The 15,187-nt window shown below is 49.0% G+C and overlaps 1 protein-coding gene across 1 annotated transcript; it reads left to right on the forward strand.

Moving 5' to 3' along the window:
- Positions 1–2,528: 2,528 nt before the first annotated feature.
- On the forward strand, positions 2,529–14,578 carry KIF22 (kinesin family member 22). The gene is made up of 14 exons (XM_037813588.1): positions 2,529–2,603; positions 6,470–6,665; positions 7,948–8,075; positions 8,163–8,317; positions 8,545–8,754; positions 8,836–9,066; positions 9,738–9,891; positions 10,001–10,136; positions 11,915–12,083; positions 12,584–12,752; positions 13,122–13,189; positions 13,950–14,165; positions 14,267–14,326; positions 14,437–14,578. The coding sequence occupies exons 1-14, from the start codon at positions 2,546–2,548 to the stop codon at positions 14,491–14,493; spliced, it is 2,007 nt and encodes a 668-aa protein (XP_037669516.1). The 5' UTR covers positions 2,529–2,545; the 3' UTR covers positions 14,494–14,578.
- Positions 14,579–15,187: the final 609 nt, after the last annotated feature.

The following is a 15,187-nucleotide window of genomic DNA, read 5'->3' on the forward strand; positions in this document are numbered from 1 at the left end:
CACCTACCCTGCTCTCTTTCTTCTGCATCCCCTAAAACATTTCATCTGAGGTCCTGATGAACCCCTAGGAGTGGAAGGATCTCAGCTGGAAAACCCTGTGTCATGCTTCCACACATCACAGGAGTTTTAACAAATGCACACACCTGTGTAACCTAAACTCCTAGCAGGATATAGGACATTACTATTGCCCCAGAAAATTGCCTTCTGGCCCTGGCAGTCACTATCTGTCCCAGTTCCCAAAGACTAGTTTAGCCTATTCTGCATTCAAATCTGCTGTGATATTGTATCTCAGGTAGCCCTTGGAAAACGTCACTCTACACTCATGACAGAATAAGGCATATAGACCTCTTGGTATTATTAGGAAATTTGATTTAATTTTGCAGAGTTCAGGGATCCCCAGAGCACATTTTGAGAATCCTTGCTTTAGGGATTAAAATGGTTGTTTGTTTTTAAAAACATGAATATATTTTTCTCTTTTGTTTTCTCAAGCCAACCTCTGCAGAGCAAGCCTCACCATTCTGGTGAACTTAATCATCTTAGTTAATCCTTAAAACCCTAGGAGGTAGAGTCAACCATTATTCCCTATTAACGTCTGAGGAAAACGAGGCACAAGAGACAATGTATGCCCTGACTGGCCTGGCGCCAAAGCTTGTACCTAAGCAAGATGTCCTGACTCTCTGAATTATGTTCTTTCTACTATTTCTGGCTGCCTCCTAAGCAGGTATCTTCCTAAATATCTGGGGATTGGCAATAAATGTGAAAACTTGAACACCTCTCTCTGAGGGACAGGAAAGACCAAATGGCCTATTGTCTTAAGTCAGCAGTTCTTGAAGCATGTCCCAGGGACTTCTGAAGGTCCCTGAGATGCTTTTGGGAGGTCAAAACTATAATAAACTAAAATGCCTTTGCCTTTCCACTGTTGTATTCTTTCATCAATATACAATGGAACTTTCATGAGGTTATATGATGTGTGTGTGATATTGCAACAGATTGAATGCAGAAGCAGATATGAGAATCTACTCTTACTAAAAAGCATGGTGCTCTTCTCACTATATTTTTGTTTTGGAAAATAGGTTTTTTTTGTTATTAAAGATGTCATTTATGTTACATGTAATGGGTTTGTATTGTAATTTGGGGTGGTTCCTTTTTTTGTTGAGATGCAATTCACATGACTTAATATTAATCTTTTTAAAAAGTATATATTTCAGTCAGTGGTTTTTAGTGTATTCACTATATTGTGCAACCATCACCACTAACTCCAGAGCACTTCCAGCACACCCCAAATAAACCCAGTATCTATTTGCAATTAGTCCCAATTCTCCCCTCTCCTCATCCTCTGGCAACTATGAATCTACTTTCCCTCCGTAGGGATGTTATTGTAGTTTTTAAGTGCATTGATATTTTTAAAACTTGTTTGAATTTTGAATATGCTAAATATAGAGGGATATAATTCACATTAACAAAAAGCTTTGGGGGATCTCAAGATATAAGAGTGTAAAGGGATCCCAAGACCAAAACTTTGAGAACCATGGTCTTTTTTCTGTTTCTTTTTAATAGGGTGGAATATAATGTCTAAACCAAGGCCCTACCAGGAGCTCAAAGATGAGATGATTATCCCTGGTCAAGGTTCTGAAAGGGATCGAAGTCTATTCAATAGTCCGTTGAACCCATAGGACATAAGACTAGGGTGAGGTCGAGGAAACAAGGGACGAAGCACGCCTTCAGCTCCCAATGTGCGGAAGTATACGGAACTTTCTAGCCGGTCTCAGCTCAGACAAGCGGCATTATAGGACACATATGTTACCCGGCCTCTACACCTCACACAGTGGCCTTGGGCTCAGCAAGAGGTGAGTGCGACTCGGCTGTCCATAATGCAGATCTATAGAACTGACCAGACGTTAAAGCACCGTCCACTGCACTGAACTCAAGTGCTGCAACCCATAAATCGACCCCTGCGAGAGTTCACGCGCGAGGTAACTTCTGGGGCGAGAAGCTGTCGAAAGTGAAGATCACCGGTGGAATAATCCGGTTTCCAGACATCTTCTTTATCCATTTAATCAACGCTCTTGCCACTAAAATACTTAAAAGTGGACTAAGCTCAGGCACATTTTTGGATGAATCAATAAAGTGCTTCAATCACTGCCTAACTGCTACCAAAATTCGTAGCTATTTCGGGAGTTAAATCAGGCAAAAAGTCTGCATTTTCGCAACCCCAAGCCTCAAAGCCTGGAGAGTAAAGGGAGCTCAGGCCTGGGCTGCGCTCAACAGCTCCCCCAAACGACACGGTCGCCAACGCCCGGCGCCCATTTTGCGCAGACCGCGCCGCCGGGCGTCAACGGCTGGGCGGCCAACGAGCGCGCATGCACCCTCCACCTGGGGACGCCTTCTCCAGTCGCACCCAGAGGCGAGCCCCCTACAGGGCCGTAAAGCGTCGAGTCACAAATAGGGACTTCCGGCGGTGAGTACCCGTGATTGGTGGATCCCTGGGAGGGGGCGGGGCCCCGGGAAATTCGAAAGTGAGAGGCGGGACGAAGGAGGGAGTGGGATGAACGCCGGGCCCCGGGCGCAGCCGAGGCGACGCGAGATGGCGGCGGCAGCCTCAGGTACCCGAGTCCGGCTTGGGCGGGGCTGGAAACCGAAGGCTGCAGCCTTGCGGGGTGCTGCGTCTGAGTCGTGTCCGCGCTCTGCGGGTTGCGGGCCAGAATGGCGCGGGGGAGGAGGGGGGTGAGAATGGGTGGATCGTGAGCTAGTCCGCCAGCCTCGCTCTTTCCTTTTCTTTCCTGCGCTCCGCTTGGTTTTGTAGACCCGGGTTGAGACCCGGCCTCAGCACAGGCCCTTCGTTTGAGCCCGGGGGCACTTTTCCTTTCTGAGCTTCAGTTTCCTTGTGTGTAAAATGGGGACAGTGACCCTATCTCAGGAGAGTACTTGAGTAAACGACTGGAAAAGTGGCCAGCACTCCGACCATAAAGACGAAAAGAAGGGAGCCGGACGCGTGTTTGGGGAGAAGGGTTCTGTGTGTGACATGGTTTTTGGGTGCGGGGGCGATCCCGGAGAGATGCGGGAAGGCACGCTGCAGTTCAGAGGGGACTACCACTGAATGTGAGTTGACAGCCTAAGATGCGCTGGGCCATAGTAAAGGGAAGTAAGGGACTGTTGTTTCCTTTCCCTCTAGCCATGGAGGTGAATGCTGTTTAAGGGTTGAAGAGCTGTGAGGACACTCAGAATCTTTTATGTGAGCATTTGTTTACATGGCCCTCTCCCCTCTTTTAGACGGTGGATTCTGGTAGGCAATTGTGGTGGGCACTGTAGTTATTTACTTGAATCCTTTAATGTTTGTTGGGCCCTGTGGGGAAACAGATAGTTAGGAGAATAACATTTTGAACCCTTTCTAAGTGCCAGGCACAGAAGTAAGCATTTTAGGGTGAGGAGTCATCTAATCGTCACACAATTGCTATTTACTACTATTATTGTCCCTGTTTTACAGATGAGAAACTGAGGTATAGATGGGTTAAATAGCTTGCTGAAGTTAACACAGCATTGCCGAAGTTAACACAGCTAGTAAGTAATGGGGGCCTGAATTTGTACTCAGGCAGTTGATTCTAGAACCTCTGCTTTTAACCATTAAGCTATTCCTGCTGCCTGGGCACAAGCTCCCTTCTTCCTTCCAAGACCCCACCATGCCTGGCACGTAGCAGATAACACAAAAATTCTTGAATGAATATTGTCCCTGCCTTAGAGGATCTTATAGTCTGTTTCAGGAGATAGTCACATAAAGACATATAATGAGAATGAAACACAATGAGAGCTATGTACAAACTGCTATTGGGAGTGTAGAATTGGAAGTAAACCCTTGGGGATTCTGGGAGAACTTTATTAAGGAAGTGATATTTGAAGTGGGTTTCAAAGGTTGGATAAGAGCTTGCCAGGCCTTGATGGGGAAGAAAAGACCATCAAGTGTTTTCTTATACATGATATAAAGAGAGACCAAAGATATCTCTTTGTCTCAATTTGCTCATCAATAAGACAGAAGTAAGAGTTAAGCTGAGAAGTAAAACTTTCACTATTTGCAGATGACATGATCCTATATATAGGAAATCCTGAAAAACCTACAAAAAGCTTCTAGAGTTAATAAATGAGTTCAGCAAAGTGGCGGGATACAAGATCAACAAACAAAAATCAGTAGTGTTTCTATATACTAGTAATGAGCAATCTGAGGAGGAAATCAATAAAATTCCATTTACAATAACAACTAAAATAATCAAATATCTAGGAATAATTAACCAAGGATGTAAAGGACTTGTACACAGAAAACAAAAAATCATTGCTATAAGAAGTGAAAGAAGATCTAAATAAATGGAAGGATATTCCATGTTCATGGAGTAGAAGATCAAATATTGTTAAGATGTTAATTCTACCCAAAATGATTTACAGAGTCAACGCAATCCCAATCAAAATTTCAACAGCCTACTTTGCAGAAATGGAAAAGCCAATTATCAAATTTATTTGGGAGGGTAAGGGGCTCCAGATAGCCAAAAAGAAGAGTGTTGGAGCACTCACACTTCCCAATATTAAAGCATATTACAAAACTGCAGTGGCCAAAACAGCATGGTACTGGCATACTGTTTGTACATAGCTTTCATGGTATTTCATCATATTATATCTGTTTATGTGACTATCTCTTGAAACAGACTGTAAGATCCTCTAAAGCACTGACAAATGGAATCAGACTGAGAGTTCAGAAATAGACCTTCACATCTATGGCCAATTGGTATTTGACAAGGCTGCCAAGTCCACTCAACTGGGAGAGAATAGTCTTCAACAAATGGTACTGTGAGAACTGGATATCTGTATCAAAAGTGCCTGGAAACTGGATTATTCCACCGGTGATCTTCACTTTTGACAGTTTCTCGCCCCAGAAGCTGCCTCATGCTTCTGTGTACATACATTGTATATACATTATTTCTTTGACTCCTCAACAATCCTATGAAGGTAGATACTGTTATTATTTTTACAAAGAGAAACTGGGGCTTGGAGAGGTATCTTTCGTGAGATGGCACAGAACTTGTCTCTGACTTTTACATGGGTTACCTTATTTACTGTAACAGCCTAACGAATAGGTATTTTTATTTACCCCATTTTATAAGTGAAGAAATTGAGGCAATAGAGGAATGGAAAATAACTTACCCAGGTTGTTCAGTTAGTGGTAAATGGCAGAGCTGGGGTGTGAATCAGGCCACTTTACCTTGAATGAGGTACCTACCTACTATGTGCTGGTCACTGTGCTGGCCTCTTACCTGTCACTTCTCGTAATCTGCACAAAGGCCTTCCAAGGCCCACCCCATTCCACTCCCTTTTAAAGACAAGGAAACTGAGGCACATGGATATTAAGTCACTTGCCCAAGATCACATGCTACTAAGTGTCAGCTGCAGTTTAAATCCAGCTCAGTTTGACCAGAGGCTACACTCTTTTCTTGCTCACCACAGGCTTCCCCTTCCCCTTGTATTGATCACTGGGATTCCTAAAGTGTGTGTAGGTCTGTTATCTTTCTCTGGTCTCACATGTGCATATACAAACCCAGGATAGATAGGCAGGGAGACACTCCCTCACATTTTTGACATTTAATAAGATCCCTGAGGTTATTTGTGTACATTATACAGTCTGAGAAGCCTGCCCTACAGCCCAACAGGCCTACTTGTAGAGCAGGGAAGGAACTGGGGCTGAGCTTGGAGGGGCTCACAGCAGCAGAAGGAGCTTCCCCAAAGTGAGCTGTGGCCCCTGGCCCATCCAAAGGGGCCCCAGGGTCCAGGCTCCAGGCCTTCCCAGCCCCTATGTCCCTGTGTCAGGGTTATGGGGTTTACTAGGTCACTAAGATGTGGGCTTTTTTTGATTTGTTTATTGTAGGCACTGTCCATTCCTCCTTTGAAGGCCCCAGGTATAGATTACTGAGGTGCTCAGAAGAGCTGCTACACTTCTCTGAGGTGTTCCATTGGTGAAATGCGAGTAATAAAGCCTACCTTACAGGGACACCATGAAGATAAAAGTGTGCCTAGCATGTAGTCAAGGCTTAGTAAATGTTAATGGTTCTAAGTACACAATGTGACTTGTAGTCCCCAGCCTGTATATGATTTCTCTCCTCCAAACCCCCACTGTACTCTGCCTGAGATCGTGTATTTGATTCGTATTTTTTTCCATCCTGCCCTTCTCTACACACCCTCCCTAACAGGATACACACATAGTCCTGCCTCACCAGGTCTCCAGAGGGGCCACACTCCCTCACCTCCGTGCCTTTGCACACACCATCCCTTCTGCCTGGAATGTTTCACAAGCTCCTATTCATCCTTCAGGTCCCAGCTCAATCAAGTGCCTCTTGCTCTAAGACCTCTACCCTTACTTCTTAGCAAATCTGATCTCTCTTTCCTCTGTGCCACCACCATACTTCATGTCTAAAACTAATCTTCTCTCCTCTAGGAGCTGGTCGCTGTCGGATCAGCAAGGTGGGGGTTGGCCGGCGCCCGTCTCCAGCTCGAGTAAGGGTGGCTGTACGACTGCGGCCATTTGTGGATGGAACAGCTGGAGCAAATGATAGCTCTTGTGTTCGGGGCCTGGACAGCTGCTCTCTAGAGATTGCCAACTGGAGAAACCATCAGGAGACCCTCAGATACCAGTAGGGTTCAGGCTCCTCTTCCTCCCATTCTTCCTTCCCCCATCATCTTCCTCTCCTAGGCCTGTTCCCATTATCACTTGCCCAGATGGGTTCTCAGACCTGCCTCCCCAGGGTCTGTGCTCCCTCCTTAGCACACCACCTTCATTTAGTTCCCCACCACCTTCATTTGCTCATTCAGGAAATGCACATGGGTACCCGCTCTGTGTCAGGCACCCGCTCTGTGTCAGGCACCCTGTAGGATGCTGTGGGGAGGGACTGGAGGCTGAACCCATCTGGTGAGGGAGATGGGCACAAAGGGGGCAGGAGAAGCAGAGGCGTACAGGGGATCCCGAGGAGGGTGACTTGAAGTGCAAGCTCTTTAGCCTGTCATTCTAGGCCAGGAGGTGGTCATAGCTGACTATTTTTGTAAATAAAGTTTTATTGTGACACAGCCATGTTCATTTATTGTCCATGGCTACCCTCTGACTTTATTGGCAATAACAGAGTTAATTGAGACAGGAACCATATGGCCCACAAAGGCTAAAATATTTACTGTCTGGATCTTTACAGAAAAAGTTTGCTCACCCATTATAGACCCCTGACTATTTGGCTTCAGTTTCTTTCCAGCCTATCCCCCCAACAAATGCTACACTCCATCTACACTAAAGCCCCTGCTGTGGTCCAAGCTATAGCTTCACCAGAGTGCAATGAAGGGCTCCAGGTGTGTTGAGTGTCATCCGGTCATTAGCAGCCTCCACCTGCCCTGCTACGGTGTACCAGTACTGCACTCGCTGTGTTGGGAGGTGAAGAAGGCTGGGAAGCTTGGCCCTTTCATACCATGTCTTATCTGTGTGCTATTCTTGATACCTAAAGGTTTTCTCCCTCTTTCTTTCCTTACCTACCATGCAACATGTTACCATGTAACATGCCATTAGTATATCAAAGCCTGTCCCCAATCCTCCCTTTCCCTCAAGCAGAATCAGTTACTCCTTCCAGAGTGTTCTCATCTTTGTTTCCTGGATCATAGCACAGTATGGTTATCTATCCCTCCAGACTGCAAAACTCCCAAGAGCAGGGACGTTTAGATTCATCTAGCACTAATACAGAGACTAAGACGAAGTAGGTGTTCATTGGGCACTTTCTAAGCTCTTGGTTCAGGAAAAGGGATAGAAATCTTCCTTTTAAATCCACAGCCAGTATTGTCCTCTAGGGCTAGGAGAGAATGGGGAATCCCCCCCCCCCCACCCACACACACACACACACAAACACACATACTAATTCCCCCCTTTTTTCCTCCCTGCAGGTTTGATGCCTTCTATGGGGAGAGGAGCTCCCAGCAGGACATCTATGCAGGCTCAGTACAGCCCATCCTAAAGCACTTGCTGGAGGGGCAGAATGCCAGTGTACTTGCATATGGGCCCACAGGCGCAGGTGAGGGAACCACGTGGGGGCAGCTATGCACCAGAGGGCTAGGGAGCAGGGAGGAAAACCTCACAGCTTTCTTCACTCTTTCCCCAGGGAAGACACATACAATGCTGGGCAGCCCAGAGCAGCCCGGGGTGATTCCCCGGGCACTCATGGACCTTCTGCAGCTCACGAGGGAGGAGGGTGCTGAGGGCCGGCCTTGGTGCCTCTCAGTCACTATGTCCTACTTAGAGATTTACCAGGAGAAGGTGAGGCCAGCTCTGGTTGGGGAGGGAAGAGACAAACGGTCAAAGTAAGTCCCAGTTTAGAATATGGGACTCTGCTCTAGCAAGGAGGGAAGGTGAGACCTGGAAAGACAGAGGTTGGGGTAGCAGACGGTACAACTCTGAGAATCTAGCAGAGAAGATGAGACTAGTTTCAGGAAATAAGCAGCCCGTATTTGGGCAATTGGCTCCATCTCTCATTGCCCAATCAGGTACTAGATCTCTTGGATCCTGCATCAGGAGACCTGGTGATCCGAGAAGACTGTCGGGGAAACATACTGATTCCGGGCCTCATGCAGAAGCCCATCACTAGCTTTGCTGACTTTGAGCGTCACTTCCTGCCAGCCAGTCGAAATCGGACTGTAGGAGCCACGCGGCTCAACCAGCGCTCCTCCCGCAGTCATGCTGTGCTTTTGGTCAAGGTGAGGTCCATCAACGGGGGGTGACAACCCGCAAGCTCCTAAAGACTGAGCTAAGCCCAGGACCCTTGCTCTTACCCCCAGGTGGATCAACGGGAACGTGTGGCCCCATTTCGCCAGCGGGAGGGGAAACTCTACCTGATTGACCTCGCTGGCTCAGAGGACAACCGGCGCACGGGCAACAAGGGCCTGCGGCTGAAGGAGAGTGGAGCCATCAATGCTTCCCTCTTTGTGCTGGGCAAGGTGGTGGATGCGCTGAACCAGGGCCTCCCTCGTGTGCCTTACCGGGACAGCAAGCTCACTCGCCTATTGCAGGTCAGGCCACCTGTTCTGGTTTGCTAATGCTGCCGGAATGCAAAATACCAGAAATGGCTTGGCTTTTATAAAGGGGGTTTATTTGGTTACAAAGTTATGGCCATTAAGTGTCCAAGGTAAGGCATCAACAATAGGGTACCTTCACTGGAGAAAGGCCATTGGCATCTGGAAAACCTCTGTTAGCTGGGAAGGCACGTGGTTGGCATCTGCTTGCTCCCAGGCTGCATTTCAAAATGGCGTTCTCCAGAGCATCAGCTTTCAGTGGCCGTATTCAAAATGTTTCTCTAAGCTACAGCTCTTCTTGAAGTCCTTCTGTTTGTGAGCTCCTTTATAAAACTCCAGTGAACTAATCAAGGCCCACACTGAATGGGTGGGGCCACACCTCCATGGAAACATTCAATCAGAGGTCACACCCTTACCAAAGGTGTCACTCAGTTGGGTGGGTCACATCTCCATGGAAACAACCTAATCCCAGTATCCCATGAGACTGGACTGACAGGTGACTTTTTCTTGGGGGACATAATATATCTAAACTGGCACACCACCCATCTCAGGGAAAGAGGAGCTGGAGAAGGAGGTTCTTGGGCCTGCTGGGGTGTTAGAAACAGCAACTGAGGAATGGGAAGGCTGGGCTTTTGACCCACCAACCCCACCCAATACCCCTTCCACAGGACTCCCTGGGGGGCTCCGCACACAGCATCCTCATTGCCAACATTGCCCCTGAGAGACGCTTCTACCTGGACACAGTCAGTGCGCTCAACTTTGCTGCCCGGTCCAAGGAGGTGATCAACCAGCCTTTTACCAATGAGAGCCTGCAGCCTCACGGTGAGGAGCGGGGGAGGCAGGGGTAGAAAGGCTGGGTCTGGACGACTGGGGAGTTTGCCAAGACCAGCAAACCTCAGGACAGAGGCTGACACTTCCCATCTTGCCCTAGCCTTGGCACCTATTAAGTTGTCTCAGAAAGAACTGCTGGGCCCATCAGAGACGAAGAGGGCCCGAGGACATGAGGAGGAGGAGCTTGGGAGCCCTGAGTCCCCAGCAGCTCCAGCTTCTGCTGACCAGAAACTCAGGTGAGCAGAGGGAGCGGAGCCTGGGTGTACCCCTCTCCCTCCCTGTTGTGTTTGGGTTATGTGCAGTGGGTTTATCCTGGTAGATCCCTGAGCACAGACAGCTGTGAACTTGCTCTTCCATTGAATTTACTAGAAATTCTATACCCTCCTGAATTCACTGAAATGCCAAGTTCACTGTCTATCCTCCTGTGCTGCTGCCTGGGGACTTAAGGAGGCCTCCTCAAGCTCCTACCCTCCTTTCCATTTTCCAGCCCTTTTAGGGAATCAGCAAAACCTCATTTGGGGGCAGCTGTTTCAAGGACTGGCACTTTTGCTTCCAGTTCAAGGAGTAATCTGATTAGATCTTTCAGGTCCAGAGGATGCGCGCAAAGCAAAGGAGACGAGGGAGAGAGATGTCTCGCTGAGAGCCCTTCAGTCTGTGTCGATCCTTTCCATGACTCCAAGGAGCTGGTTGCTGTCCTAACTTTGCTGATTTTACCCTCTGTCCAAACAAAGCCTCTCTAAACTAAGTCCCTTTTCTGTGTGGCCTCCCTCCCCAGCTCTGATAGCGCCCTAGGGCCCAGTGCACTCTAATCCTTAGGGCTTCTCTTCAGTAGTCTTCCTAACTGTCCCTGACTCCAAGGAGTCAGGTGCAATTCTAACTTTGCCCTGTTTCTACCCCAGACCACATAAAGCCTCTCCAAACTGTATAGTTCCTAAGACTACTGAACAGAGGGAACCTGAGGTGACCCAGCGTTAACACACCATGTCCCAGGGGCACTGGGTAGTCAGAGAAGGAAGCCACACATAAAAAAGTTGTTTGCTCTCTCATGACCCCATCTCCCAAACATCCTTCCCAAGCCATCTGTCAGCAGTTCTCTCCTATGTGCACAAACTTAGAGAGACATAGCTGTACACCCATATGTCTGTGTCACGTGTGAACAGGCAGGCTCTCTGCCAGACAGGCCCTGTGGGAAGAGATGAGGCACATAAGACCTAAAAAGCCTCTCACCTCAAGAGCGGGTGATGCAGAGTGGTACAGAAGGAGTCACTGTGAGTGCCGTGAGAGCCAAGAAGGAAGAAATTACTTCCAGCATTCATCTGCCTGTTTTCTGATCTTGCTTTCCCTAGGCACTTGCACACAAAAGATAGGACAGTCCCTGCCTTTCAGGAGCTAGTTCACAGTACAGTAAGGAAGACACACAGTCAGCTGGGCAGCATGGGAAAGGTAGCATCAAACTGACTTTGAAAGATCATTGAGATCTGATGTGTGGAGGTGAGAAAAAAATTCTAGGCAAGAGGAACAAATGTTAGGTCTTCCATGTGCAAAAACGCAGTTCAGATAGCAGAAAGGATTCTGCTTTGAACAGGCCTTCCCTACTGTCCACAGGATAAAGACTTGCCACTTGAGGTCTTCAGTGACTTACAAAGCCCTGCTGAAGATAACCTCTTCTGTGAAGCTTTCCCTGGATGCTCCTTGAAATGGACAGGCACTCAGCCCCACTGTCTCCTTATCATGGTCTCTTATTTCCCTTGTCAGATGGTGATGGCCTACAGGGCAGGGCATTGTTGTAGATCCCTAATACCTGGCACTAATGTGTTCATTAAATGCTTGTCCTCATATGATCCCCTAGCATACCTGAGAGGTTAGTAGGGCACTCAAACAGTGGGTGACTTGCTGCTCAGTTTTGCCCAGCAAATTAGCATCAGGATTCCAGAACCACAGGATAAACCAAATTAAGACATGAGGAGGTAGTCATGAGGAGGTAGGTGGGGCGTAACCTCATCTATCTGCTCAGTCCCCTGCAGAAGCTAAGCAGCATGGACCCAGCCATGCTGGAGCGCCTACTGAGTTTGGAACGTCTGCTGGGCTCCCAAGGGAGCCAGGGGACCCCTCTGCTGAACACCCCAAGGCGAGAGCGGATGGTGCTCATGAAGACAGTGGAGGAGAAGGACTTGGAGATTGAGGTAAGGGTTGGGGAGCATGGGGGCAGGGATTCCCACTGCTCTTGAGAAGCAATCTTAGAATTTTTAGATTCAGAAGGACACTCAAGGCTAGACTAGAATCCAGTTTTCATCCAACACCTACTCAGTTTTCCACCTTCTCGAACGTCCTTAGCATGGCTGAACTTTGAAAGAGGAGGTCAGATGTGAGGAAATGAGAGAAAAAAAAAATCCCAGGTAGAAGGATAAATGTTAGACATTGCCATTTTCTAAAACCCTGTTCAAATTAAGTCAGGACTCTGCTTTTACAGTGCTTCCCTTCAACATTTTCCAAAATGGCTTGTTCTACCTCTGGACTGCCTGATCATTAGAATGCCCTCAGTTATATTGGGCCCTCAACTGTCACCTGGCAGCTTCTCCCATTGGTCCTAGATCCCTGTACAACCCTCCTCTTAACTCCACTGCCCTTCAGGCTACCCTTAAGCTGGGTCTGGAGCACATTTCTCTCTGGTCCTTTCCAATAGAGGCTTAAAATGAAGCAAAAGGAACTGGAGGCCAAGGTGCTGGCCCAAGAGGCTGCAGATCCAAAGGAGAAGGAAAATTGCTCTCCCACAATGCTCCGACCCCTTGCCCGCCGCACAGTCACAGTGGCTAAGCCCCTGAAAAAGGCTGTGGTGATGCCCCTACAACTGAGTAAGTATGGCTCCAAGGGCTCAGATAATGGGGATCCTGGAAGGGAGGTGTTCGGGGCATCTCAACAGTCACTCATGTCCTCCCACAATATGCCAGCTCCAGGGAGAGGTGAGAAGTAGGAGGCAGAGCCCTGCCCCCTGGGGTGTTTAGTACAATAGGGTAGTTGGACAAGTGCATGATTGATTTTAATGCAAGACCAATTGAAATGACTATCAGATACAGGTATGGGAAAGGATGTGTGGAAACATAAAAAAAGAGGTTAAAAGGTGGAGGGGAGGTGGGGAATTGGAAATGGGAGAACCAGATGGCTACCAGGGAGGATAAAAGTGGCCTCTGCCCTGACTCCAGTTCCCTAATTCTTGCTTTCAGTTCAGGAGCAGGCAGCATCCCCAAATGCCGAGATCCATATCCTGAAGAAGAGAGGCCGGAAGAGGAAGGTGAGAGGCTTGGGCTACACCTAGAGCCTAGGAGAGAACTAAAGGGTAGTGTGTCTAGTGGGAAGAGCACTGGTCTTGGAGCTACAAGACAGGGCTGACACCAGCTTCTTAAAACTCTCATAACTTGCTTACCCTCTGTATGTGGTGATGGTACCTCACAGGGCATTTAGGATGAAATGCAATACTATGGAGGTTCTTAGCAGGGTGGGTGTCCATCATGTTACTTTCCTTTCTTTCCAATAGCTCTCTCCCTTAATCAGTAGCCATTTAACTGTGTAGCCTGGGCCTGAGCCCCCTTAAGAAAACATAAACAAAGCACTCCAGAAATTAAACAGCACTAGAAGAATTACCCAAAAACTGAGGTGGCGAGGTGGAGAGTCAGGTGTCAATTATTGAGTACTTTTCTCCTGTGTGCTTTCCCCAGAGTTAAGAAGTTTGTATTTGTTTCTTTTTTAGAGATGAGGAACCAGATTCAAAAGCTTAATTATGTGCCTTACATTCCATTAACTCATTTAATCTCCTTAACAACTGAGTATTACCACTCTTTCACAAATTGGATAAAATGAGAATTAGTCCAGAGAATAACCAAAGGGAAGGGTTTTGGGGCAGACTCTTGATAGGAAGGAAAGAGAGGCTGGGGCGTGGGAGGGAGCTTGTTGCCAGGTTCCTAGTCTTGGCAAAGGAGTCTACAGTGCATCGTTGCACTGGGCTGGACAGCAAACTCTGCCATTTCTGTCACTCACCTCCCCCTGCCTCATAGCTGGAGTCCCTGGATGCCTCAGAGCAGTCCGAGGAGAATGCTGAGGACTGCTGGGAGCTGCAGATCAGCCCGGAACTGCTGGCCCGTGGGCGCCAAAAAATCTTGGACTTGCTGAACGAAGGCTCAGCCCGGGACCTGTGCAGCCTGCAGCGCATTGGCAAGAAGAAGGCCCAGCTCATCGTGGGATGGAGGGAGCTCCACGGCCCCTTCAGCCAGGTAAGGGCTTAGGGAGAGCAGCCTCAGGGGTTTAGTCGGAGCTGGGGGGAAGGGAGAGTCTGGCACCTGTAGCCCTCTCACCATCGCTGCTGTCCTGCCAGGTGGAGGACCTGGAACGCGTGCAGGGCATTTCCGGGAAACAGCTGCAGTCCTTCGTGAAGGTGAGGTCACGGGCTTTGCCCCCTCTCGTCTCCTGTCTGCCGTGTGCCCTGCCCCCAGCTCTCTTCCCTGCCTTGCAGCCCTGCCCCCAGCTCCCTTCCCTGTCTTGCAGGCGAACATCCTCGGCCTCCTCGGTCTCGCCGCGGGCCAGCGCTCCAGCCCCTCCTGACTTACGTCTCCTCCATTCACTTTTTTCTTGTTTGTTTTATCCGTGTATAATCGCGTGTTATGTAAATACAGTTTTTACTCCGGTGCTTCAGCCTGATTCTTGGAACTGCGGGGGCTGGGGAGAAGAGAGATGGGGGAGGGGCGGGAGTAACTGCCCTTCAGGTCCGCGAGCACCGCCACCCAACTTCCGGCGCCATCTTTAGGAAACCACGCACCAGTGCAGAAAATTGTAAATAAACCTCGGTAGTGGGGAGGGGGAAAAGACGGTGGCCGAAAAGAGACAAAAAACTAGAGCGAAGCCCTTGGCCGACGACCGTTATGCGGGCGCGCGCTTAAGGCTTAGCCCCGCCCCATCCGTACTCCCGGAGCGCGCGGCCCCACTCTCCCGCTGAGCAACGACAACGGCTTTGTGCGCGTGCGTGCGAAATAACGGCCGCGGGAGGAGGGGGGCGGAATCGTTGAAGGGGGGAAAGAAGCCGCCCTATCTCCCACGCGCCCACCACCTGCGCTATCGTCAGCCAATCAGCGGCCGTCTCAGGGGTCTCGCGCTCGGGGCGACTCGGGCTGCTTGGGTGGCTCCCCCGTCCCTCCTCCCGCCAGAGTCACTCTAGTGCCTCCCCCCTCCCGCTGGCCGCGCGCGCACCCGCGCTCGCGCCCGCTCCAGCCTCTTGTGTGTCCTCGCGCCCCCCGCCCGC

The sequence above is a fragment of the Choloepus didactylus genome, chromosome 21 (genome assembly GCF_015220235.1).
Source record: "Choloepus didactylus isolate mChoDid1 chromosome 21, mChoDid1.pri, whole genome shotgun sequence".
Taxonomy (NCBI): Eukaryota; Metazoa; Chordata; class Mammalia; order Pilosa; family Megalonychidae; genus Choloepus; species Choloepus didactylus.